At 57.1% G+C, this 22,954-nt stretch overlaps 1 protein-coding gene and 1 pseudogene across 16 annotated transcripts in view; both read left to right on the top strand.

Annotated features, from left to right (window-relative positions):
- The window catches only part of TXNRD2 (thioredoxin reductase 2), a 55,897-nt gene that overhangs the window by 28,483 nt on the left and 4,460 nt on the right, over positions 1-22,954 (top strand). For 8 of the 16 annotated variants that reach the window (XM_078342029.1, XM_078342071.1, XM_078342019.1 and 5 more), the window contains 7 exons: positions 5,006-5,025; positions 6,040-6,131; positions 6,746-6,844; positions 8,136-8,310; positions 19,570-19,706; positions 22,325-22,420; positions 22,792-22,884. In XM_078342029.1, coding sequence (XP_078198155.1) covers positions 5,006-5,025; positions 6,040-6,131; positions 6,746-6,844; positions 8,136-8,310; positions 19,570-19,706; positions 22,325-22,420; positions 22,792-22,884 — 712 coding nt within the window. The remainder of the gene's footprint in view (positions 1-5,005; positions 5,026-6,039; positions 6,132-6,745; positions 6,845-8,135; positions 8,311-19,569; positions 19,707-22,324; positions 22,421-22,791; positions 22,885-22,954) is intronic. The other 8 variants (XM_054241850.2, XM_078342051.1, XM_054241848.2 and 5 more) reach the window with 1 other exon arrangement.
- On the top strand, positions 10,277-19,563 carry LOC144581458 (uncharacterized; annotated as a pseudogene).

The following is a 22,954-nucleotide window of genomic DNA, read 5'->3' as shown; positions in this document are numbered from 1 at the left end:
TTGCATCAGGTCTTGGGGAGGCCAGGGCCAGGCAGATGGCAGAGGTAAGGGGATCACGTCCAAGCTCAGTCAAGGTGGACAATTAAACAGCGCCCTTCACCAAACAGCCGTATGCTGGCAAAATGGGGTCGTATCTGTTGGCCAGAGTGGGCTGAGCACCTGGTTTGTAACCCAGGAGGGTGAGGAAGAAGTGCAGAAAACTCCTGAAAAAGCAGTGTGAGCTTGTGGGTGGGTGAGCAGGACCCTGGAGTGCACTGAGGTGGGGCGGGGACGTTCCGGCTGCCCCACTCCCAGAGCCATGCCCAGGACCAGGGGCTGTCCTCCCAGACTTGGGAGGGACCCTGAGAGGGACTCCAGGTCGGCTCCTGCTCTGCCTCAGCCATGCAGATACCTGCCTTGTGCCCAGCCCGTTTGCCTCTTCTGCTGGTCTTGTGTCTTTCCTGCTCTGGAAGTGCAAGACAGGTCGAAGAAGAGAGGAGGGTGCTGGGGAAGGGCGGCATGCCCTGGGCGGGCAGTGGAGCCCCTTTGGGGACAATGGCCACTGCAGGAGGCGGGTCGTAGAGAGGCACAGACCCCGAATGACGAGGCTCAGAGGTGCCTTGGGGCCTTACAAGCCAGACCGTCCATTCCGCAGAGCAAGCCCCTAGCAGATGGAGGAATGTGGAAGGCGAGGACGGTGAGCCCCTCCTGGGAGCTCCGTTACAGAGGGAGGCACTGGGGGTCGGGATCCAAGTGCAGCCAAAGGCGCCGGAGGAGCTGAGCTCCACTCCAGTCCCACAGCCGCACAGTCTTCCTGCCACGCCCTGACCTGGAGGCTGCCTCCACCCATAAGCCTCTGCGCCCGGCAGGGACTGGGGCCTGCCAGCGTGCCTTGCCATTGCCTCCCGCATGCCCACAGACCTGGGCTTTGTCTTCTCCCTCAGTGCCAGGTTTTGGAGCTCCGGGGCCCTAATGCCAAAATAGGGAATTGTGGTCACTCTATTCGAGCCCTCCCTCTCGCTGTGTCTGTAGGTCTGCTTTCTGCAAAGTCGGGCTCTGAGCTGGCAACACTGGGATGGGGCGGAGGGCATGAATGAGACTGCAGCCTCCTCTCAGGTCTGGTAACAGAGGTGCTGCTTCCCGGAAACAACTAGGGCCTGCCTGTTCCTGCTGCCAGCTCTGCAGCCCCTGCCCAGGTCCCCATGGGGGTTTAGGGAGCATGGGGCCAGCCTCTCTTGCAGCTGCCAGGCTGGCTCAGGGACTGCCCAGCCCATACACTGGCCACTGGGGAAGGGGCTGCAGCTAGCCAGGTCTGTCCACCCTTGGACGCTGCTCCACCAGCCTGCTGCTGTCTGTCCTCGTGCTCCTGGGGCTCTGAGAGGCAGAGTGTTTTTATAACTTGGGCTGGTTTAAGGCTGCCTGTCAGTGTGTCATGGAAAGAGCTTTCATTTGACCCTTAGGAAGTCCGGAAGCCAGCCAGGTACTGCGATCATTTTTCTCTCTTCCTAGGCGCAAGAAGGAAGAAGATAAATTTTATCTTGGGAAGAACCACAGCCGTTTGGGAGAAATTTTAATTTAAGTGGCCCATTCCCCGGTGTGATGGGATGTCCTTGTGTTCAGCAACAGGGAGACCAGCTGTCCTGGTGCTTGTTACCAGAACGCAGAGCCCCTGCCACCTCTCTGTGCATCCCTGTGGCTAAGTCATGAGAAGGCAGGGCTTTCAGTGGCATTTGTTACAGGGCCAGCACACAGGGGCTCTGGCCCAGCATCTGACCCTGAGCGGTTGGGTGGGGCTGGTGAGGTCCCAGGCAAGACGAGGTTGGAGGCCTTTGGGCGCCCCCAGCCTTATGCTGCCTCCCTGGGGCGTCCGCAGCTTGGCAGCCCATCTAGCATTTCCTGGGCTGGCAGGATCGCCAAAAAACCAGGTGCCTCCCATGAGACTCTCACTTTGTGTGAGGGTTCCCTCTGGAGAGCAGATCAGGGGCCTTCAAGCTCAAGAGGCAGATGGATTGTTCTTTAAGCCTGGGCTTCATGGCCTGAATTAATGCTTTTGTTTCTGCTTCCTCCCCCCATTCCAGTTTTGAACAAGAAAGCCTGCCCTGTGATTAGGCTAATCCTGCAGTAGTTATTATGCCTCCTCAGAAAATGTTTGCACACCGAAAAGCGCAGAGCGGAGCTGCTGGGATCACACTGAAACCTGATGTTTTGTTTTTTTGTTCTGTTTCTTTTAGAGACAGGGTCTCACTCTGTCTCCCAGGCTGGAGTGCAGCTCACTGCAGCCTCAAACTCCTAGGCTCAGGCGATCCTCCTTCCTCAGCCTCCTGAGTAGCTGGCACTGCAGGTGCATACCACCATGCCCTAGTAATTTATTTTGTAGAGATGGAGACAAGCTATATTGCCCAGGCTGGTCTTGAACTCCTGGGCTCAAGCAGTCTGTCCACCCTGGCCTCCCAGAGTGCTGGGATTGTACACATGACCCACCACACCCAACCTTTGGGTCTTTTTTTTTTTTTTAATTATAAATAAAGATGGGTTTTCACCATGTTGGTCAGGCTGGTCTTGAACTCCCAACCTCAGGTGATCCGCCCGCCTTTGCCTCCAAAGTGCTTGGATTACAGGCTTGAGCCACCACACCCCGCCAGCGTCTTTTAATGTAGTGATAAGTTGAGTGGTTCCGGCCCCCTACGCCCAGGTCCTGTGAGCTGTCTGTCAAGTCCCTAGACTTCTGTGGCCAACACCTCCAGCCTCCTGTGTCCAGCTGTGGCTTGAGTTGATTGCTGCACCACTTTCCTGTCTGTCCCCACCCCTGTTGGGCCAAGGGTGGCCTGCAGAGGCTGTCTTTGGGTTCTCTCTATCCTCGTGATCTGGAGGCTTCGGTGTCTGTCTCATTTCACTCGGGCATTTTCTTACTTTAGCTGGTCTGAGTGGAGTTCTCTGTTTGAGTTCTCATATCCTGCATTCTTCAAAGCATAACTTTTGCATCATTTGATCAGTGTGGGGAAGGGCATGGTGAAAACCAATGCTGTCAGTAGTCTTTGCCCAGCACAACAAGAGGAGGCCCAAAATGACCTTCCACACAGGCCAGATGTGAGCTTTCACTGAGAGATTTCAGCTGAACACATACGGTCAAGGATGCCCACTCAGGAATGCGCCCACTGCGCTCACCTCCCCTCAGCCGTGCCCTCAGTTGCTATTCAGAGCTGGCAGCTGAGGGATGGGGTCACCTGTGACTTTGACGGTGGCCCTCGAGGTGGGAGCTTCTCCTGTACCCCCAGCTGCCAGGACAGGAGGCCCGGGCACTGGGGGGAGCTCCGAGGGAGGGCCTAGAGAGTCGCCTGCCCCCTCATCCAGTCCTGGTGGGCGAACATCGTGTAGGAGGTGGGGATGCACACATGGGTGGCGGAGACAGCAAATGTTTGTGGTGAAATCAGGAGGGTGTGTTGCAGGATCCCTAGCAATGAGGCAGGAGGCCTGGAGAGCAGCCTGGCCCCCATCCTGCGGCTGCAGGTCGCATTCTGGGAGGAGAGTTGGCTACAGGGCCCCAACTGCCCACAGAAGTGATGCATTGGCCTCACTCCCCTAGTGCCTGCATGGTGCAGCAGGGAGCATCTCGCCCACGCACGGCCACCTCTGGGAGCAGGGGGTAGGGGGCACCACATGATGGGCTCTCACCCAGTTTCACCCTTGCATTTAGGGCACGATATTCAAAGCAGTGGAGTTCCGTTTATATTGGCAGTAACTCATGACTTCATATCTTAAAAGCTTGTACGTTTCACTGCATTTAACAAGTTCAAAAGAGTTCAGTTTTGTCATTTTGGAAGTCACCTCCGTGTAGAGACGTGTATGTGTGTGTGCACATTTTGGAAGTGCGCACACACCATGGTGCCTGTTTCTTAGGTGTTGGCCCTGGGCGGGGCTGGGAATTCTTCTCTGCAGTCCTGCTCGGCTGTGCGTCCCAGAATCTCCCCTCACTGTCCTCACGTGCTGAGTGGGGCGTGTAACCACCTTGCACTCAGCCGGCCACCACAGCTCTGTCTGCTCACCCTAATCCTGACAGTGGTGCGGTTCTGTCCCCAGCCACTGCGAGGAAACTGCATGCCAGATCTTCCTGCAGGGCACCTGCGGAATGATTCCAAGGGATACACTGCGTTTTGAAATGGAATTATATCATTAGTACCTGCTGGGATTAGCACTGACATTGGGCTTCCCGTCCTTACATCACCTCGTCTTGATCAAAGACTGAAGTGTGATGTGGGAACCCACCCACGTGCAGCTGCCCCGCTGGGAGTTCTCGTTCCACGTTAGGTGTCGTGCCCATTTGCATGTGTGTGCATGCATGTGTCTACATGAGTGTGCGTATGAATTAATGTGTGTACCCATGTGAGAGTGTGCATGTATGTACATTTGTGTGTGCCCATGTAGGAGTATGTGCAGACACGTGTGCATGCAGGTGTGTGGCAGATGTGCACATACAAGTGTGTGTACGTGTGTGCATAACACTTGTGGAGTTGAATAATAGAGGATTTTCACTGCAAGAGCAAATATTTCCAGTGACTGCTGGATCTCAGCAAACTGTGCTGCCTCCCCTGTCCCTGGGCTCCTTCAGTCCTTGCTCTGGGGAGCTGGCCCTTCTGGTCCTGCACCTAGCTGCGGTAGGGCTGGATGTGCCTCTGGCCAAGCCTCTGGGGGCTTCCACCTTGGCCCAAGAGGCCCTGCAGGAGAGAAAGCCAGCCCTGCACCGCTCTGGTGGATGTTTCTCCATGCCGCCAGGCACCTTCCAGGGGACAGGTACCACTTGTCACTGACACACATGCTCTTCACCGCCAGGCCATTTGCTGATTCACAACATGCTTGACAGTATAGGCTTGGGAAGTGGGCTTTGTACCCTGGGGGGCAAGCTGTCTGAACGGCAGCCTTGGAGCTCACGAGCTGACAGAGGGCCTGCACGAAGGCCGCAGGGTTCTTCTCTAACCGCACTTGTCAATAAGGGCCTCAGCTTTACACGCTGTGTTCCTTTCTCTAACAGGTTGGTGGTCGGGGCCAGCTGTATCCTTTACCAGCATGCAGGTGGCCATCCTGGGAACAGGACATTCCTTCCCCTGAGTCCCTCCCTGTTGCCTGCCCTTCCAGCAGGCTCTTTGCTGCCTCAGATCAGACACTCACCGGGCCTCTCGCCGTGGAGGACCTGTGCCGGGGGACAGTTTGAAACTGACCTCTGGCCAGAGATTCCTGGAGGCTCTTCCTGAGCCAGGCGCTGAGATAGTTGGGACAGCTGGACATGGCTATGAGGCAGCTGGGCCATCCTCCCTCGAGAGCAGCCCCAGCCTGGACCCATTCCTTCAGAAGGGACAGTCAGACAGGGAGGGTCAGGAGAGGAGCCACAGGAGGGCCTGCGGTCGAGGGGATGTCTGAGGGAGATGAAAGCCCCCGGCCGGGTGTTGTGACTCACACCTATAATCCCAGCACTTTGGGAGGCCAAGGCGGGTCGATTACCTGAGGTCAGGAGTTTGAGACCAGCCTGGCTGACATAGTGAAACCCCTTCTCTACTAAAAATAAAAACATTAGCTGGTTATGGTGGTGCATGCCTGTAATCCCAGCTACTTGAGAGGCTGAGGCAAGAGAATCGCTTGAACCTGGTAGGCGGAGGTTGCAGTGAGCTGAGATTGTACCACTGCACTCCAGCCTGGGCAGCAGAGCGAGACTCCATCTCAAAAAAAGAGAGAGCCTGAGCCGCTGGCCGAGAGCACAGGGGAAGAAGGCAGCCTCCTGGCATCTCCCTCGGCCAAGGTCCTCCCTGAGCTGGCTGCTGCTCTCCATCCCAGCTGGGATCCACCGGGAGGCAGGCCTCACCCTGGAGGCTGAGGTGGACCCCATGGGCGCAGTGAGTCCATGGGGGCTCCTTGCTAACCCCAGCCCGTGCCCTTGAGATGTAGAGGTAGGGGTCTTGAGTTGGGAGCTCCCATGGATGGGTGGGGCATGGGCTGTGGCACAGGGCCCCAGGGTGCTGTCCCATCGCTTCCAAAGTTAGGATCTTCAGTGTTCCTTAGCCGGTGCTGCAGACGTGGCCCTGGAGTGTGCTGGCTTCCTCACCGGGATCGGGCTGGACGTCACCGTCATGATGCGAAGCATTCCCCTCCGCGGCTTTGACCAGGTAGCGCCAGCCGCCCCAGCTCCTGCCCTGTGGCTCTGCGGCCCTTCCTCCCACAGGCCGCTCCCAGGCAGGTGCAGTGCAGCCATGGGCCACCAGTGACGCCTGAACCTTTGGTGATAACGTTTGTGTTGGATGAGGAGGTTATAGGAAATACGTAAACACTCGGCTGGAGCGAGGGCGGAGGGTGGCGGTGGGGCGCACGGCCGCGCGGAGGCCTCTGGCCAACTGCAGGGACCGTGAAGGGAGGCTCAGCCCAGCCTTGTGCCGGCAGATTGGGTCACCCTCCAGATCGTCCCATTAGTGAGAGGTGGGTGTGTACTGCAGAAGTGTTAGCCCACCTCAGAGACCCCGCGACTCCCTGCTCTCCCTTGCCTGTCCCCTCTGGTGGAGTGGGAGTGGAATAAGCTGTAATGTGTGAGCCCGAGTGAGGGGCACAGGACAGCGCTGGCTCCGAGAGAGCCTGTGGGGTCGCGGTGTGGGGACACGTACTCTGTGTACAGCGGCCCCCGTCTGTGTCTGGGGTGCACTTGCTCGTGTGGCCAGCAGGACGAGCTCCTAGATTAGAGCAATAGAGATTTTCTTTCTTTCTTTCTTTTTTTTTTTTTGACGAAAAGCTCTTCAAGGAAAAGTCTCTTGTTAAAATCGAAGTCTGGAGTTGTCATTGTGGAGACATTAAACACTCCATGGCTGCCACGAAGGAGGCCCCTTGCAGGGTGAGCTGTGCAGATCTGTAGGCCCTGCTCAGGGTCTTCACTGACCCTCAGCCCCTAGAGCCTGAGGCAGTCACCTGAGGTGGGAGGAGCCAGGCCTGTCATCTCCAGACTCCCAGTGCCACCCGCAGGCTAACTCGGAGACTTGTCCCTCCACCTGTGTGGCTGTGTGATTCTTCATCCTCAGGCTGTGGCACATGCCCACCATGTCCCTCACTGCAGACCCACTGAGCCCTGTGGTTGGGACGCAGTGTCTGGGAAGGCCTTGGAGCCTTGAGATGTGGGGAGAATGAGCTGGCAGTGGACAGAGGAGGAAAGGGGCCTGCAGGATGGGGGCCGTGCCCAGGCAAGGATACACAGTCTGGGTATCCAGGCCAAGGGGCTATGTGCCCTGTGTCCTGGATGGGCCCCGTGGTTCCCCTCAGAACCTGGGATGGCCAAGCCCTCCAGGCCTCTGGAGGGGTACGGGAGGGATGAACAGCCATGCAGCAGCCCCTCTGTAGTACAAACAGCCCTGCCTGGCGGGCCGGACTCCCACACAGGCCATCTAGAGCCAGCCGGTGCACCCAGACAAGTGTCAGAGGATGGCAGCAGTGACTGTGTACCTCCTCTTGAAACCAGAAGCTGTGTAGTACTGGCCCACACAAGGCCCCATTGTCCTGGGAATGGGGCCCCGTCTGCAGCTGGACTGGGGGGCGCACAGGCCTGCTGAGCCAGGAGGGAGAAATGGGACCCTCTCTGTCCCCAGTCTGACCTGAGCCTGCTATGCCTACATTTCTAGGTGGCAGCAGAGTCTCCTCCCTACCCTCCTGGCTCTTGGATGGCAGAGGAGCAGGTTGGCCACATGTTGAGGGGTAGACCAGGAGCAGGGGCCCATTTTCTTTTAGAGATAGGGTCTTGCTCTGTTGCCCAGGCTGGGGTGCAGTGGCGTGATCACAGTTCACTGCAGCCTCAAACTCCTGGGCTTGAGGGGTTCTCCCACCTCAGCCTCCCAAAGTGTTGGGATGATAGGGGCGGCCGTATCTGGCTGATGAAGACTTAGTTAATTAGCGTCTAGAGAGGAGCCCACAGGCCAAGTGAGTCGTGACCACAGGGCCCAGGGTCTGAGGACTTGCAGCCAGGAGAGGGCCAGACACTCCACCGAGAGCAGGAGGGTATGGAGCAGGGGGCTGGGTGTCGCCCTGTCTTCTGCACAGACGCCTCTCAGCCCCTCACTGAGTCAGGGCCAGGGCCAGGGCCAGGGTCTCTCCGACAGTCACCTGGTCTTCACAGCCCATCCTCTTGTGCTTTGCAGCAAATGTCCTCCTTGGTCACGGAGCACATGGCATCTCACGGCACCCGGTTCCTGAGGGGCTGCACCCCCTCCCAAGTCAGGAGGCTCCTGGACGGCCAGCTGCAGGTCACCTGGGAGGACCACACCACTGGCAAGGAGGGCACGGGCACCTTCAACACCGTCCTGTGGGCTGTAGGTAAGGGTGCGTCGAGCCACACACTGTGTCTCTGGTCTCCTTGAGGCACATGGAGAATCTTTGCCCCACTTCCTGTCACCACCTCCCAGGGCTCCCTGATCCTGCTGGTCACCGGGTAAGTTGGCTGCTCCCCAGCATACATTAAAAGCCACCGTGAAGGCCTGTGAGGTGGCACCCGTGCTGGGCTGTGCCCATCTTGCCGTCCCCAGCACCTCGAGTTTCTGTGTATTTCCCCACCACCGTGGGACATGCTGGAAAAACCAGGGACGAGACAGATGGCAGCAGCCAGGTGTCCTCATCAGGGAGCGACTAGGCAGCCTGGCCTGCTCTGGCCCTGGGTACCCTGCAGGTACCCAGCACGTAAATCCTACACGTCGCCTTCCAGGTTTAAACCTTGGTATATATTTTTTCTTTAGCATATCAAATGTTTTGCTGCTTCAGGCTTTCAAAGTAGGTGTTTTTGTTTTGTTTTAAGACAGGGTGTCTCTTGCCCAGGAGGAGTGCAGTGGTGTAATCGTAGCTCACTGCAGCCTTGACCTCCCAGGCTCAATCCATCTTCCCGTCTCAACCTTCCAAGTGCTGGGATTACAGGTTTGAGCTACTGTGCCCAGCCAATCTCGTTTGTTGTTTTTAACATAAAAATGATAGAGATTTGAAAGCTTGAAGCATTATAGTAACAAATATGTAACATAAAATGCATCATCATAAGCATTTTCAAGTATATAGTCAGGGGTGTTGAGTGCATTCACGTTGTACAGCCAGCACGCCCCCCCATCTCTAGAACTTCTCCATTAGCTCCAGACTGAGCTCTGTCCCCATTAAACCCTCTCCCTCCACTGCGCCTGGCACTCACCCTTCCACTGTCTGTCTCTGTGGATCTGACTCCTCTGGAGACTTCATGTAGGTGGGATCGTGCAGTGTGTCCTTTCATGACTGGCTCATTTCTCTTGGCACAATGTTTTCCAGCTGAGCCCATGCCGCAGCATGTTATCGCGTTACCGTTGTGTGCCCGGTGCCAGCGTTTCCTTCCTATTGAAGGCCGAGCTGTATGTGTGTCCATCATCTGTCCGTGGACACGTAGGTGGCTTCTGTCTTTGGCTGTTGTGGATCATGCTGCTGTGAGCATGGTGTGCACGAGCCAGCTGTTTTCAGCACATAAAAATGATGTAGCCTTTTTAAAGTTCTGCCCAGCCTTCTTGTACCTTTCAGTATTTCCCAGTGGATCCCTTTGGGCCCAGCAGGTCATCACGTGCCAGGAGTGGCATCTCACAGGCTTTTCCAGAAGTCACATTTTGAAGGCTTCCAAAGACACCACCCGTCCAGCGCTGGGCAGTGGCCTGGGCCTTTCCTGGCCTTGCATGGGCTGGCTGCCACTGGCTAGGCACAGTCTGGTTTCACCTTCTTGCTCTCCGTCAGGTGTAGGTCTGATTTTGTGTGGGGCAGAGGCTGAGCTGGTGTGGGGAGTGTGGATGTGGCTGGGGGAGTGTGGACGAAGGTCTGGGCTGGGCTCTAAGGGGGCTGGGGAGGGGGAGCTGGAGCCGACAGAGATCGGCCGGACACCGCCTTGTCCCAGGCCTGCTGCAAAGCTGGGCACCCCAAGGAGGGCTGCAGGTCCTTGTCAGGGTGGGTGGCGGCACACACGGCATGCCTGCTCAGGCATCCTACCTGCCTCGGTGCCTGGCCGTCTAGTTTAGGTTCCTAGTTTGCCCACTTGCCCTGTCAACTTGCATGTTGAAGGCGGGAGCAGCCCACTCAGGGTTGTTAGTTCTCCGAGGCCTTTCCATGCCGAGCCTGCTCTGTTGTTCCCTGTGACGGCCCGAGATCAGAGCCAGGGTTCCTTGCGGATCATCTGGCTCCACCTGCATCAGCCCACCAGGCTCGAATGGGGCTGGCCAGTTGCTGGGGAGGCTCCTGGAGGCACAAGCTGTGTCGCAGGGTGGTGCACTTCTGAAGCAGTCACTTCAGAATGGGAAATCAGAAAGGAAAGCAGCCTCGAGCAGCTGAGCCTTCACTTCCATGCAGTGGGCACAAGCGCGGAGCTGACAGCCAGGGAGGACCTAAGACGCAGGGCTCTTGGCCCAGAGGTGATCGGTCAGCACGAGTAATGCTCTCAGTCACGTTGTAAAAGTAGATTTTAAGTGAGTTTATTATGATAAACACTATGAAGGATTAGGTTACATTTTGGACCCCAAAGTGTACTGATGATTCTCATCATAAATTCTACTTTATTTTTCTTTCAAAATTTATCCTCTTACTATCATTCCCAAATAAACTGCACTCTGAAGGGGAGATGGTGAGTTCCCCCTCCCACCAGGCCCTAGCTCTCCTCTGTCTGCTGACATCTCCGTTCACCCATGGCATAGGGAGCTCTTGCCATTGAACCGAGGGGCAGCCCTTGGCTGAGCCCCTAGGGATGCGGCGGCCCAGCGGGCCAGGGCTGTGTCCCCAGAAAGCCCGGGTGTTGGCCTGGCAGGCAACAAGCAAGCCCCCTCCCTGGTTGGCAGAGCTACTGTGGCCTGCACGCCCATCCGCCCTTGCTAGGAGTCTGTTTTATTTTTTTGTATTTTCAAAATGAGCATCCCCCAGACAGTCTGCCTGGTGTGATTGATGCTGGGGGTGGAGGCTTTTCACAGTCCTTGGCCTCTGACCCTGCTTCCCTAGGGCGGCCTGGCTTCTGCGCGCCTGCTGGGGGCCGCTCGGGCTTGTGCTGACTTTGCTGCTGCTCAGAGCCAGGTTTTGTAAACATTCAGGAGCCACTTCCCAGGTCAGCAAATGCAAGTGTTTTCTGCTGGTTTGTACAATAAGCCTTTAACCAAGCTTTATTTCTTCTTGCAATAAAGGAAGATCCACTCTGGGAGGTTAAAATCAAGCGCCCTATGGGCTGCACAGCTGGCAATGCCAACATCTCCGACTCCGCCTCCTGTCCTGGGTGTGGACAAACAATCTGGGCTCCAACAGGAAGGGAGGATGCCCCCCGTGCCTGGTGTACACACATGCAGACGGGGCTCAGGTGCTCACGGAACTCCTGTGTGGGGCTGAGTGCTGGCCCTGCCCGCTGCCTGTGTTCCTAGCACCTGGCCACAGCTGGCGAGGACCATGGACATAGGCGTCGTGAAGTGGGCCCTGCAGTCTGGAAGCCGAGTCGGAGGGAGCCCTTCCTCGACGTAGCCTTGATCTCCACGTGGTGGATTAAACACATTAGCAGTTAAAGCAGTTAATTGCTGTGCAGGGGGCCCCTGCTCATTGTTTGTCTCTGAATCACCCGCCCACACCAGGTGTCTCAGATAATAGACTGGGAACTTCAACGAGGAGGATTTCCTGTCTGCAGATGTGCTGATTACAGCGCTGAGTGAAGACAGTCAGCCAGCACCGCTGCGGGCTCGAATTCGCCCGCCGAGTTAACCAGTTGTGGCCTGAATGCCTGGCTGTCTAGGGGAGCAGAGCCGGGCTGGGCCATCTGAGCAAACACCTCCCAGTGCAGAGGCTTTGAAGTGCTAGTTGAGCTTAGATTTGGTTTTAAAGAGGGACAGACTATCTCTGTACTGCAGCCTTGGGACACTGGAAGCCGAGATTGTCATGTATCCCTTTGGTGTCCCCAGTCTCTCTGGACGGTTCTCTGTCCCTCTCTTGAGAGTAAGATGCTGAAGGCTCTGGTGCATCCCTCCCTGTACCACGGGAGTCCTGCCCATGGCCGGAAGAGCCAGCAGACACAGCAGGGGACTTGCTGAGCCCGGGGATCTACAGCTAGGCAGCTGCTGTGCCTGAGTGCCAGGGAGGGTGGCCCAGGTCTGCCTGGGGGCCCCATGGTGTGGCAGGTGAGGCGAGACCCAGGGAAGGAATCTGTCTGGATCTTACCCCAGCCAGTGAAGCCGTTTTGTCTCTGGGCTTTCTCTTAGATAACTCGGAGATGTCCACCTGTGTGTAAACCAGCACCAGAGCCGGAAATACCACAGGCATAGAGCGTGGGAGCTTGGCTTCCCAGCTTCCTCCTGGCACCACGCAGAGGCTGCCTGCACAAGCTGCCTGTGTATAGTCTGCCCCATGTGGCGCCTGAACCATGGCCAGAGAGGCTGGGGTGCCCAGGAGACTATGACGGGGGCCGGCAGTGCCCAGGAGGGGAGCTGTTGCCGGAGTGGGACTGCCTGCTAGCGTGTACCTGGTGGGCAGCCATCTTTACTCAGTTGTGCTCAGCTGATGGCTGCCGCACACCACAGACACCACCACATAAGTCCCTGTGGAATGTCCCTCTGTTGTGTGCCAGGCAGCAAGAGAGGGGAGAAGGCAAAAACCAAGCCCTGAGGCTCAGGATGGGTGGGAGCATCCCAAGCCTGGTGAGAGGGAAGCGGTGACTCCTCCTGGATGCCCTTCGTGCTGATGTGGGTGTAGCTGGGGCTTAGGGGCAGCAGTGGGGGTGGATGCTGCCTGGTGGCTCACACCTGTAATCCTAGCGCTTTGGGAGGCCGAGGCAGGAGGATCAAGATGATCAGACGGGCCAACATGGTGAAACCCTGTCTCTACTAAAATATACAAAAATAAGCTGGGCATGGTGGCTCATGCCTGTAATCCCAGCTATTTGAGAGGCTGAGGTAGAATTGCTTGAACAGGGGCCTGGGAGGCGGAGGTTGCAGTGAGCCAAGATTGTGCCACTGCACTCCAGCCTGGGCTACAGAACGAGACTCCATCTCAAGAAAAAAAAAAAAAAAACTTGTTGAAAAGTCTTCTAGAGATAGGTCAGCACCATTTATACATGTTACCATGCGCCCTCTAATGTCTGCAGGTGCTCCTGGAGCAGCCAATTATGTTACCAATTGTTGAAGGACCTGGCCCATGGTGGCTCGTGTCTATAATCCCAACACTTTGGAACACTGAGAATCATTTGAGCCCAGGAGTTCAAGACAAGCCTGAGCAACAGAGTGAAACCTCTTTTCAAATAATAATAATAATAATAATAATTGTTAAAGCAATAATGACCACTTGCCACAGAGCACCCTCCTTCCTGGGGGTCCTGGGGGTCTGAGCTGGGGGCTGTGCTGTACTCCAAGGCTGACTGTGGGGTCTTATGCCTCATAATGCCTGTGGGGAAGCTCACCCCTACCCCTCAGGAGCCTCCCTGGGTAGGAGACACCCCTGGGATGGCCTGAGGGGGTCCCTGGTGGATGCTGGTAGTCACAGTGAACAGCCAGCATCAGGTCCCATTGAGGTCCAGGGGCTCCCTCATTTATTCAACTAATGTGGCATCTCGGTTGGGACCCAAGGCCAGTGGGTAGGTGCATCCCCTTCCCCCCGAGTGGGCTCATAGCTTTGGGTAGGGCCCTGAGGCTCATTGAGAAGGGGCCATTCTGGGAAAAAAAAAAAAAAAAAAAGGTTAAATGTTTTTTAAAAATACACTTCAAGGATCTAACTTCAGTTCCAAAAGCATGTGCTCCTTTGTGCCTGATCCAAGGTGCCTCGTTGGGGCAAGTGGCAGGCCAGGCCCCCTGAGAGTGGCTGGCTCTGGGGGCCACATGCCTTATGAGACAGTCGCGAGGTAGCCCACAGGGCCCATGTGTGAAGCCCTGCCTGCTTCGCGTCACCCACCAGCCCTGGAGCCGCCCACGCCCGTGCCCGTGTTCTCAGGCGCAGTGCTTGGCCCCGGCTGCCACTGTCTGGATCATAGCCCCTGGTTCACCCTGCTGTTCTCCCCCTGGCACTGACCTCTCACCCAGGGCACTGCCTTCTTGCTCCGCTCTGTTGGGAACATGTGTCCCAGGCGGGTGTGAAATCGGAGGGCATGCCTGTTTTCCCGTCACGGATGAGGGAGGCGTGTGATACTGCTTGCGGCTGGCTGTCCCTGAATCCCTGTGTCCATCAGAATAGGTGGGAGTGACCCACAGTTACTGTCTGGGTGGTTTTTGGCCTTCAGCCTTCTCTGGCCCCTCCTTGGTTGGGGCCAGGCTGGCTGGACAAGCATGGTGGCTGCCCTCTATCTCCCTGGCCAATGACAGCAGTGTGATCAGAGGAGGGCTGCCCTGCCTAGCTGCTCCTGGCACTCCCAGGGCCACTCACAGAGAGCCTGGGCTGTCCTGTATCTGGGGTGCTGCGCTGCTGGGCCTGGGGGTGGAGGCAGGTCCGCGGTGCAGAGGTGCTCAGCGCAGTGCTTCCTGAGAGTCAGTGTCGTGGGCCAGCCTCACATCAGGAAGTGAGAACATCCATCTGTACCTGGAATTACTGTTTTTTTGGCGGAAGGACAAACTTAGTTGGGGCCCATCAGCCCCAATGCTGAACCGAGTGCAGCGGGCAGCAGTGGGACCCACTTTGCTACCGGCAGAGGCATCTCTGCAGCGGCGGGTTTGCCAGCGTGCCACTGGTTGCCATCTCTGAAGGGACAGTCCCTGGGGCTTGCGGCCATGCACTGCACCACGGCCGGCAGTTCCTCATTGCCTCGTATGTAGTGGGCATAGCCTGCCATCAGGATGGCTGGTCGGTTCGGCCATCTCTGACGCCCACAGCGACCACAGCTCTGTTGGCTGAGACGATCCTCTTGTGGGGAAGCTTCACGTGAGTCCTTCTGGTCTCTGGGCTTGGGGAGGTGACTGTGGCTTAGTTCTCAAAGGCTCAAGCCAACTAGTTCAGTTCCAGCGTGTCCTCCAGGCCGCGCTTGATGGTACAGGTGTGGTGCCTGCAGGGAGGACGCTGCGGATGTCCAGCTGGGCCCTCTTGCTGCCGTACACAAACCAGCCCATGTGGAGGCCCTTGGTGGTGATGGACAGCTCTGTCTGCTGCTTAAACTGCTGTGGATCCCGGAGACCATCTCGGCAGGGGGATGTCCTTCAAGGTGCCCTTGATGTATCTGTGCTGCCCAGCTAAGTCCACAGCATGCAGGCACAGGAGCCCTCAGGCTTCACGCGCACACAGATCACAGAGCTGGTGCCCTTCCTCTGCCCACGAATCCTGTGGCCCACGACTGCTCATGAGTGCAGCCTGAAGAGCTGTACCTGGAATTTTAATGCCCTTGCTGTTTGCAGAAAATATGCCAGAGTGTCATGTATCCATTACGTAAGAAGCTGTTTCAAAGCAGGAGTATGGTGAAGATGCACAAGAAAAGGCAGGAACTGGCAGTTTATGAAAGAGGAAATACGGTTCATAAACACTTGGCCAAAAGTTACTTCATCTTACCAGTCATCAAAGAAGTGCAAATTAAAGCAGCATGGCAGCACCGTGCACCGCCTCCCCGGGAAGGAACAGCGTCTAGGGAGTGCCCTCTGCCGGGAAGCCCCCACTCAGCTGGCTGCCCTTCATCTGAGGATCTGCCCCAGGAACTCAGCTGACACATGGCAAGCCGGTGCCCCAGGTCTCTGTCCTGGTAGTGTCTAGGAGGCAGAGACTCGAGGGCCACCAGATGTCCCACCCCAGGAGGGGTCATTCAGTAGCACTTGGCAAACACTGCACGGGCTGCGAGGACAGAGCCCCACGAGGAGGCCTGCAGCGGGCAGCAGCACAGCTGGGAAAGCTCTGAGCACAGCACGCAGGGTGACAGGCACCGGTGCAGGCGGCCGTCTTTCCCCAGATTGCCTGAGAGGTGTGCCTTTATCCTGGTGTAGGAGGGAATTGGTTGGGAGCTGACCGGGCACAGCTGCCAGCATCCTGCTGCTCACACCACTCGGACCCCTCTGGGTTCCCACCTCAGCATGAGTCGTCCACCCTCCTGCAGGGCTCCAGGCCTGAGCCACTGGGGCCGAGGACACCCGACTGGCTGCCCAGCACAGCAGGGAGACCTGGCCCTGCTCTGAGTATAAAGCATTCCAGGGTCTACCCTGGCCACTGCCCAGTCCTTTGCTCAGCAAGGCCCATGGTGGGGCTCAGGGTCTGCTGTCCTCCCACTGAGGCTGGCCACAGCTGGGGACGTGGCTCTACCCAAGTGAAGCCAGCCTCTTCCCTGCGCCCACTCCCCAGCCAGGTCCCACCGGCCCAGCTTCTAAGCCCACTGTGTCCTTGGCTGCCCTCCTCATGGCCAAGTGTGGCACCTGCCACAGGCCCCTCTTCCTTTGCTGTCCATTCCCGAAGGGGCGTGTCTGTGCTGCGCAGCCCACTCCCTGCTGGCCCTCCAGCCTGTCCAGCTGTCACTTGCTTTTCACATTAGTGGCTCCCTCACATTTCCCACCAACTTCCCAGAGACATCTACATAGCATGTGCAGGAAAGTCCTGGCTTTGGATGGCCCACCTAGTTCCATACCTCTATTATCTCTTGTGTTTTTTTGTTTTTTGTTTTTTGTTTTGAGATGGAGTTTCCCTCTTGTTACCCAGGCTGGAGTGCAATGGCGCGATCTCGGCTCACCGCAACCTCCACCTCCTGGGTTCAAGCAATTCTCCTGCCTCAGCCTCCTGAGTAGCTGGGATTACAGGCGCGCACCACCATGCCCAGCTAATTTTTGTATTTTTAGTAGAGACGGGGTTTCACCATGTTGACCAGGATGGTCTCGATCTCTTGACCTTATGATCCACCCGCCTCAGCCTCCCAAAGTGCTGGGATTACAGGCTTGAGCCACTTCGCCCAGCCTATTATCTCTTGTGACTACTTTTAAGTTTACCTTTATTTCCTTTGGGGCTTGGGGACTGGGCTTGGTCAGCACCTGCCAGGTTTATAGTTGCCGTAGTTACCATGAGGAACATGATGAGTGCTCTTGGCTTTCCAGAGCCGGCCAGGCAAGCATGCACAGGGGAGTGTGGGTCTAGCGTCGGATGTTTTGTTCCCGCACGGAGCAGCACCAGGAAGTGCTGGGCCTGGTGGGCTGCACACCAGGTTGGGGAGGGACCAGAGACCTGAGCGTGAGCTCCCTGCCTGCAGGGACTTCAGCCCCTCCTTCGTGCTCCAGCCCTGCCCATGGGCCCCAGCTCCTTCCTCTGATGTGGGCTAGCATCTGGTGTCTGGGCTGATACCCAACTGTTGCCAGCCCGCCTGGCACCCAATCCCTGCGACCAAGCAGAGCATGGTCGCTGGAGCCGGCCTCCCGCGAGCCGGCTTAGCTAAGTTTGTGTGTTTTGACTCCCGCCCAGGGACGGCAGCTGGAGACTTAAGGGTTCCCTTTCACGGTGCCTTCAGCTTCCAGATGCTTAGGTGGGCGCCACCCGCATACCGGCCACAATGAGCAGGGGAGCTACGCCTTTGACGCCAAATTGCCTTGGCCATCCAGGGATCATCCTGAGCCTCTGGGAGCTGAGGGTAGCCGGGTTGGGAGGGAGAAGCTGCTGTGGCTGCCCGCTGGCCTGCCAAAACCACACCTGTCTGAGTTAGGGGACAAAGGGACCGCTGCTGGCCACTCGGCTGTGACGAGGCCCATGTGCCGCCCTTCCTCCGGGCCCCAGGCTGTGTGGAGACTGGCAGGGAGCAGCTGTGCTGATGCCCCCTGGACTGGCCATCCCCTGCCCCTATTGGCCTTTGCACTCAAGAGCAGGATCAGCTGAGCCAGCCGCCCCCCAGAATGGGCATGGTGTAGTTTGGATGTTGCCCTTAGCCCAGCTCCCCTTGCCCTGAGGTCTCCAGGCTGGGGCTGTGTGCCAGGCACGGGGGGCTGCAGCATGGAGCAGGGGGGAGACCTGGCTGCTGGCCCTGTCACTTGGCCCTTACTAGCGGGTAGGGGGCTTGCTTTTCCCTAATGCAGAGAGATCTTCAGGCCCTACCTGGGCAAAGGACCAGACCTCAGGACCTGAGCATTGACTGGGGTATAGTCCAAGGTATGACTGGCTCCTCTTCAGCCTGTCCAGACAGGGAGGAGGCCATTGGGAGCCAGCAGGTGTCCCTTGGAGGAAGCCCTGCTGAACTCTAGAGGCCTGAGAGCTGGTGGGTCTCACTGCCTGGTAGTGTCAGGCTGCTGTGCTACGGACAGATGCAGGGACTCCAGGCAGGCCAGGTGCCAGCAGCTCCCCACAAAGGGCTGGTTTCTCCAGATGAAGTTAGTACCAGGGCCTTTGGTACTATGCTGGTGGCCCTGCAGCAGGGCCTGAGGCCTGGGCATGTGGAAAGTTCTGGGGTCCTGTGCCCAGTGCTCTGAGGTCAGGAAGCCCCAGCATCAGCAAGTGCCTCTTCCTTTGCCACGTGCCAGGATCCAGTCTGAGGCCGACTCCAGTTTCCTCAGGCGGCATTCCCTCTGTCCCTCCTGGGCTGGCTGTCCTCTGACCAGCGTCTGTCTCAGAGCTGCCTGCCATCTCCTGCAGAGGCCGGGAGCCCCTCTGCGCCACTGGTGCTTCATGTTTGACCAGCTCTAAATGGACATTCTTTTTTTTTGAGACAGAGTCTCACTGAGTTTCCCAGGCTGGACTGCAGTGGTGCGATCTCAGCTCATTGCAACTTCCACCTCCCAGGTTCAAGTGATTCTCATGCCTCAGGCTCCCAAGTAGCTGGGACTGCAGGTAACCACGACCACTACCAGCTAATTTTTTGTCTTTTTAGTAGAGACAGGGTTTCTTTCCTTCTTTCTTTCTTTCTTTTTTTTTTTCTTTCTTTGAGACAGATGAGTCTTTCTCTGTCTCCTAGGCTGAGTGCAATGGCACAATCTCAGCTCACTGCAACCTCCACCATCTGGGTTCAAGCAGTTCTCCTGCCTCAGCCTCCTTAGTAGCTGGGACTACAGGTGCGTGCCACCATGCCTGGCTAATTTTTGTATTTTTAGTAGAGACGGGGTTTCACTATGTTGGCCAGGATGGTCTCGATCTCTTGACCTCATGATCCACCTGCCTCGGCCTCCCTAAGTGCTGGGATTACAGGCGTGAGCCACCGCGCCCGGCTGTGGTTTCTTTTCCTTTTTTCTTTTCAAACAGTTTTGTTCCCGTCACCCAGGCTGGAGCGCAGTGGCACAGTCTCGGCTCACTACAACCTCCGCCTCCTGGATTCAAGCAATTCAGCCTACTGAGCAGCTGGGACTAATAGGGCGTGCATCACTATACCCATATTTTTAGTAGAGATGGAGTTTCACCATGTTGGCCAGGCTGGTCTCAAACTCTAGACCCCAGGTGATCCACCTATGTCAGCCGCCCAAAGTGCTGGGATTACAGGAGTGAGCCATTGCACCCGGCCGAGATAGGGTTTCATCACGTTGGCCAGGCTGGCCTGAAACTCCTGACCTCAGGTGATCCGCCTGCCTTGTCCTCCAACAGTGCTGGCATTACAGGTGTGAGCCACCGCTCCAGGTCTCTAAGCGGACATTCTGAGAAATAGTTTAAATAAAGGGCTTTAGGTCAAAGCCACTGTAGATGACCTTTCAGCCCCCTCTCTGTTTTCTTCAGGTCGAGTTCCAGACACCAGAAGTCTGAATTTGGAGAAGGCTGGGGTAGACACTAGTCCCAACACTCAGAAGATCCTGGTGGACTCCCGGGAAGCCACCTCTGTGCCCCACATCTATGCCATTGGCGACGTGGTAGAGGTATGGACTGCGTCCTGGGACCAGGGCCCCTGCCCCCTGCCCGCCCACCACCCCTGCTTGCTGGGCTCCGGCTGCTCCTGTCCCTTGGGAGAGGAACATCAATTTCTCTGATCACAGAGGCTCTGGGCCAAACCTCAGGCCAGCCTATATGGAGTTCTGGGGTGACCTGGGCATGGGCCTCGCTCTCTGCCTTGCCTTTCCTCTCTGTGGTGGGGTGTGGGTGGCCTAAAGACAGCTGCAGGCACCAACAGCAGATGCCTGCTGGGAACCGGGTGTGGGTCAGCTCTGCACACCGGCCCCCTCCGCCAGCAGGTAGGCTGGAGGCATAGGCTTAGAGATGCCACCGCTGGACACGGCCTTGGGGCTGTCCTGTCCCCACGGGGTTGAGCAACAGGTCGAGTTCAAGCCCACCTAGCCCTGCCCTATCCCCCTCAGCACCCTCTGGCCTATCTCTGCGTGTCATATGGGGGCAGGTCCTCTGCTCTCAGCCACTGCTGTGGAGTGGAGACCAGCACCAGCCTCTCCTGGGTGGGGGCTCTGGAGCCCACCCTACCCACAGCCCCAGTAAGGGACCTGGGTGGTCAGTCTTGGGAGGCTGCACCCTGGCAGCCTCAGGAGTGCTTGGACTGTCCTGCATGTGTCCAGTGCCTGCTGCTGAGGGTGGCCCTGGAGGGTCTCTGAGAGCTTCTTTGTGGCCAGAACTTTGGTGTCAGCGTCCTGGGGCTACAGTACCAAGTCACTACACACAGGTGGCCCAGAACAGCAGACATGGATTCTCTCATGTTTGGGGGCAGTAGTCTGAAATCAGAATGTCAGCTGGGGCTGGGGTGGTGGCTCACGCTTGTAATCCCAGCACTTTGGGAGGCCAAGGCAGGCAGATTACTTGAGGTCAGGAGTTCAAGACCAGCCTAGCCAACATGGTGAAAATCTGTCTCTACTAAAAAAAATACAAAAGGTAGCCAGGCATGGTGGCCCATGCCTGTAATCCTAGTTACCTGGGAGGCTGAGGCAGGAGAATCGTTTGAACTCGGGAGGAGGGAGGAGGAAGGTGGAGGTTACCGTGAGCCAAGACTGTGCCACTGTACTCCAGCCTGGGCAGCAAAGTGAAACTCCATCTCTGAAAAAAAAAAAAAAAAAAAAAAGCTGTCATCTGGGCCAGGCTCCCTCAGATGCCTCTAGGGTAGGACTCCAGGCGTCCCTGGGTTGTGGCTGTGGCTGTACTGCTGCGATCTCTGCCTTGTCGTCATGTGAGTCTCCCGAGTGTGCTTCTGCGCCCTAATTTGTCTCTCTCAGTTTCTCTGTCATTGGATTTAGGGTCCACCCTGACCTAGGATGACTTCCTCTCCATCCTTACCTTAATTATATCTGCAAAGATCTTATTTCCAAATAAGATCACACTCTGAGGCTCCAGGCAGACCCTGCAGGGTCCTGTAGGGTCCATCTAGCTGGCCCATCTAGCCAGCCCGATTGCGTTCACAGAGCACGTGGCTCCGTGTGCCTCGACCACCCCGCAGCCCCAGCTGCTTAGCTGAGCGGTTCAGCCGCTCGGTGTGATTTCTGCAATCTCGGCTTCCCCGTGGACCATGTGGGTACAGTGGTTTCTGATCGCAGGGTCTGTTGCATCCTGTGGGCGCTGCACCCTGAGACAGCGCCGTGTGCATCTCTGTGCACAGCAAGAAGCCTCCCTTCTGTCTGGGAATCCAGATTTTCCCTGTGCAAGTATGTAGCTCCCAGGCTCCGGGGTGGGGGGGCCCCCATGTCGGAAACTGTACATTTCATACTGTTTTGCCAGAAATGCATGGCACACACGAAGGCATTCTTTATTTAAAAATTAAATCTACTCTGTCAGAAAGGTCATTGTGAGCAGTCCAAAGAGTTAACACCCAACCAGTGGTCTCTCGAGTGGCTGGGAAGAGCCTGTGGGCGGGGCGGGGGCTATTGTTTAATGAGATGTTGTGTGCGGAGCAGCCGGGATGTTTCCATAGTTAGTCAGGCCTGCTGGAATGTGGAGGCTGCACTCTGAGTTTATCTCCATGGATCTCTGTGCATTTCTGGAATGCCAAACAGCATCTACATTTCCTGCTGCCAAGGTGATTGGCAGCCTATCCCGGAGCATGGCGCTGGAACCCCCAAGGCCGGACACACCCTTGGACGAGAGATCTCCAGAACAGCAGCGTTCTGATTTGGGATTTGTTGTGGACTGTGAAGCACAAGCCGAGCTTCATGTCAGGAGCACGTGGAACGCTTTGGGGCCCTGTTTTAGCCGGGATTCCAGCAAATGCAAACGGTAGCAGGGGCTCTTTTGAGCCTGGTGATGGGGCAGCCCTCCGAGGTCAACAACGTGTAGAAGGGGTTTGGAGAGGCTTGAGCGTGGGGTCAGCATGGCCAGCCTCATCAGCAGCGGACTCCTCTCCCAGAGCAGCAAACAGGAGAATGAGCAACTCACCCTGGGATGCCCTGAAGGAGGACGCGCTCCAGGGGGAAGGCTTTACGTCACCACACTCAGTGCCAGACAGTGTTTGGGGATTTTTCTAAAGGGAGATGCCCCCTTGGAGGGCAAAGGGGCTGCCCGTAACCCCAGACATGGTGCTGACGTGGCCCCCTGTGCCTTTCCCTAGGGGCGGCCTGAGCTGACGCCCACAGCTGTCATGGCTGGGAGGCTCCTGGCACAGCGGCTTTTCGGCGGGTCCTCAGACCTGATGGACTATGACAAAGTGAGTTCTCTAGCGGGATGCCATCTGCAGCCAGGAGAGGCTGAGTCTGAGGCTAGCTCTTCCGGGGTGAGCGGCCTTTGTGCGCTGTGTGTCTGCATGTAGGTGTGGCATGTGTGTGGGTACGCTTATGTGAGTGTGTAGTGCACACGTGTGTGAGTGTGTAGTGCACACCTGTGTGTGCGTGCGAGGGTTGTGTGGGGCTCGGTTCTCAGTGTGACGTAGGTGCAGGCGGGTGGGCTGCCTGTTGTGCTTATAGCCTGCTCTGGGTGCGTCTGGGCCTGGCCTGCAGTCACTGCTTTTAGTGTCACATGCAGTGGGGACCTTTGATTTTGGGGTCTGAGGGCCCTCCCTGACTCCAGACGTGCTTTCAGGTTCCCACGACCGTCTTCACCCCACTGGAGTACGGCTGCGTGGGGCTGTCCGAGGAGGAGGCAGTGGCTCGCCACGGGCAGGAGCATGTTGAGGTGAGGCCTGGGAGCAGCGCAGCTGAGGACAGTGGTGACTCTGAGACTTCCCTCCATGCCCTGGGCGGAG

Source organism: Callithrix jacchus, chromosome 1, assembly GCF_049354715.1.
Source record: "Callithrix jacchus isolate 240 chromosome 1, calJac240_pri, whole genome shotgun sequence".
In the NCBI taxonomy this organism is placed as follows: domain Eukaryota; kingdom Metazoa; phylum Chordata; class Mammalia; order Primates; family Cebidae; genus Callithrix; species Callithrix jacchus.
This window is presented reverse-complemented; position numbering and strand designations above follow the sequence as displayed.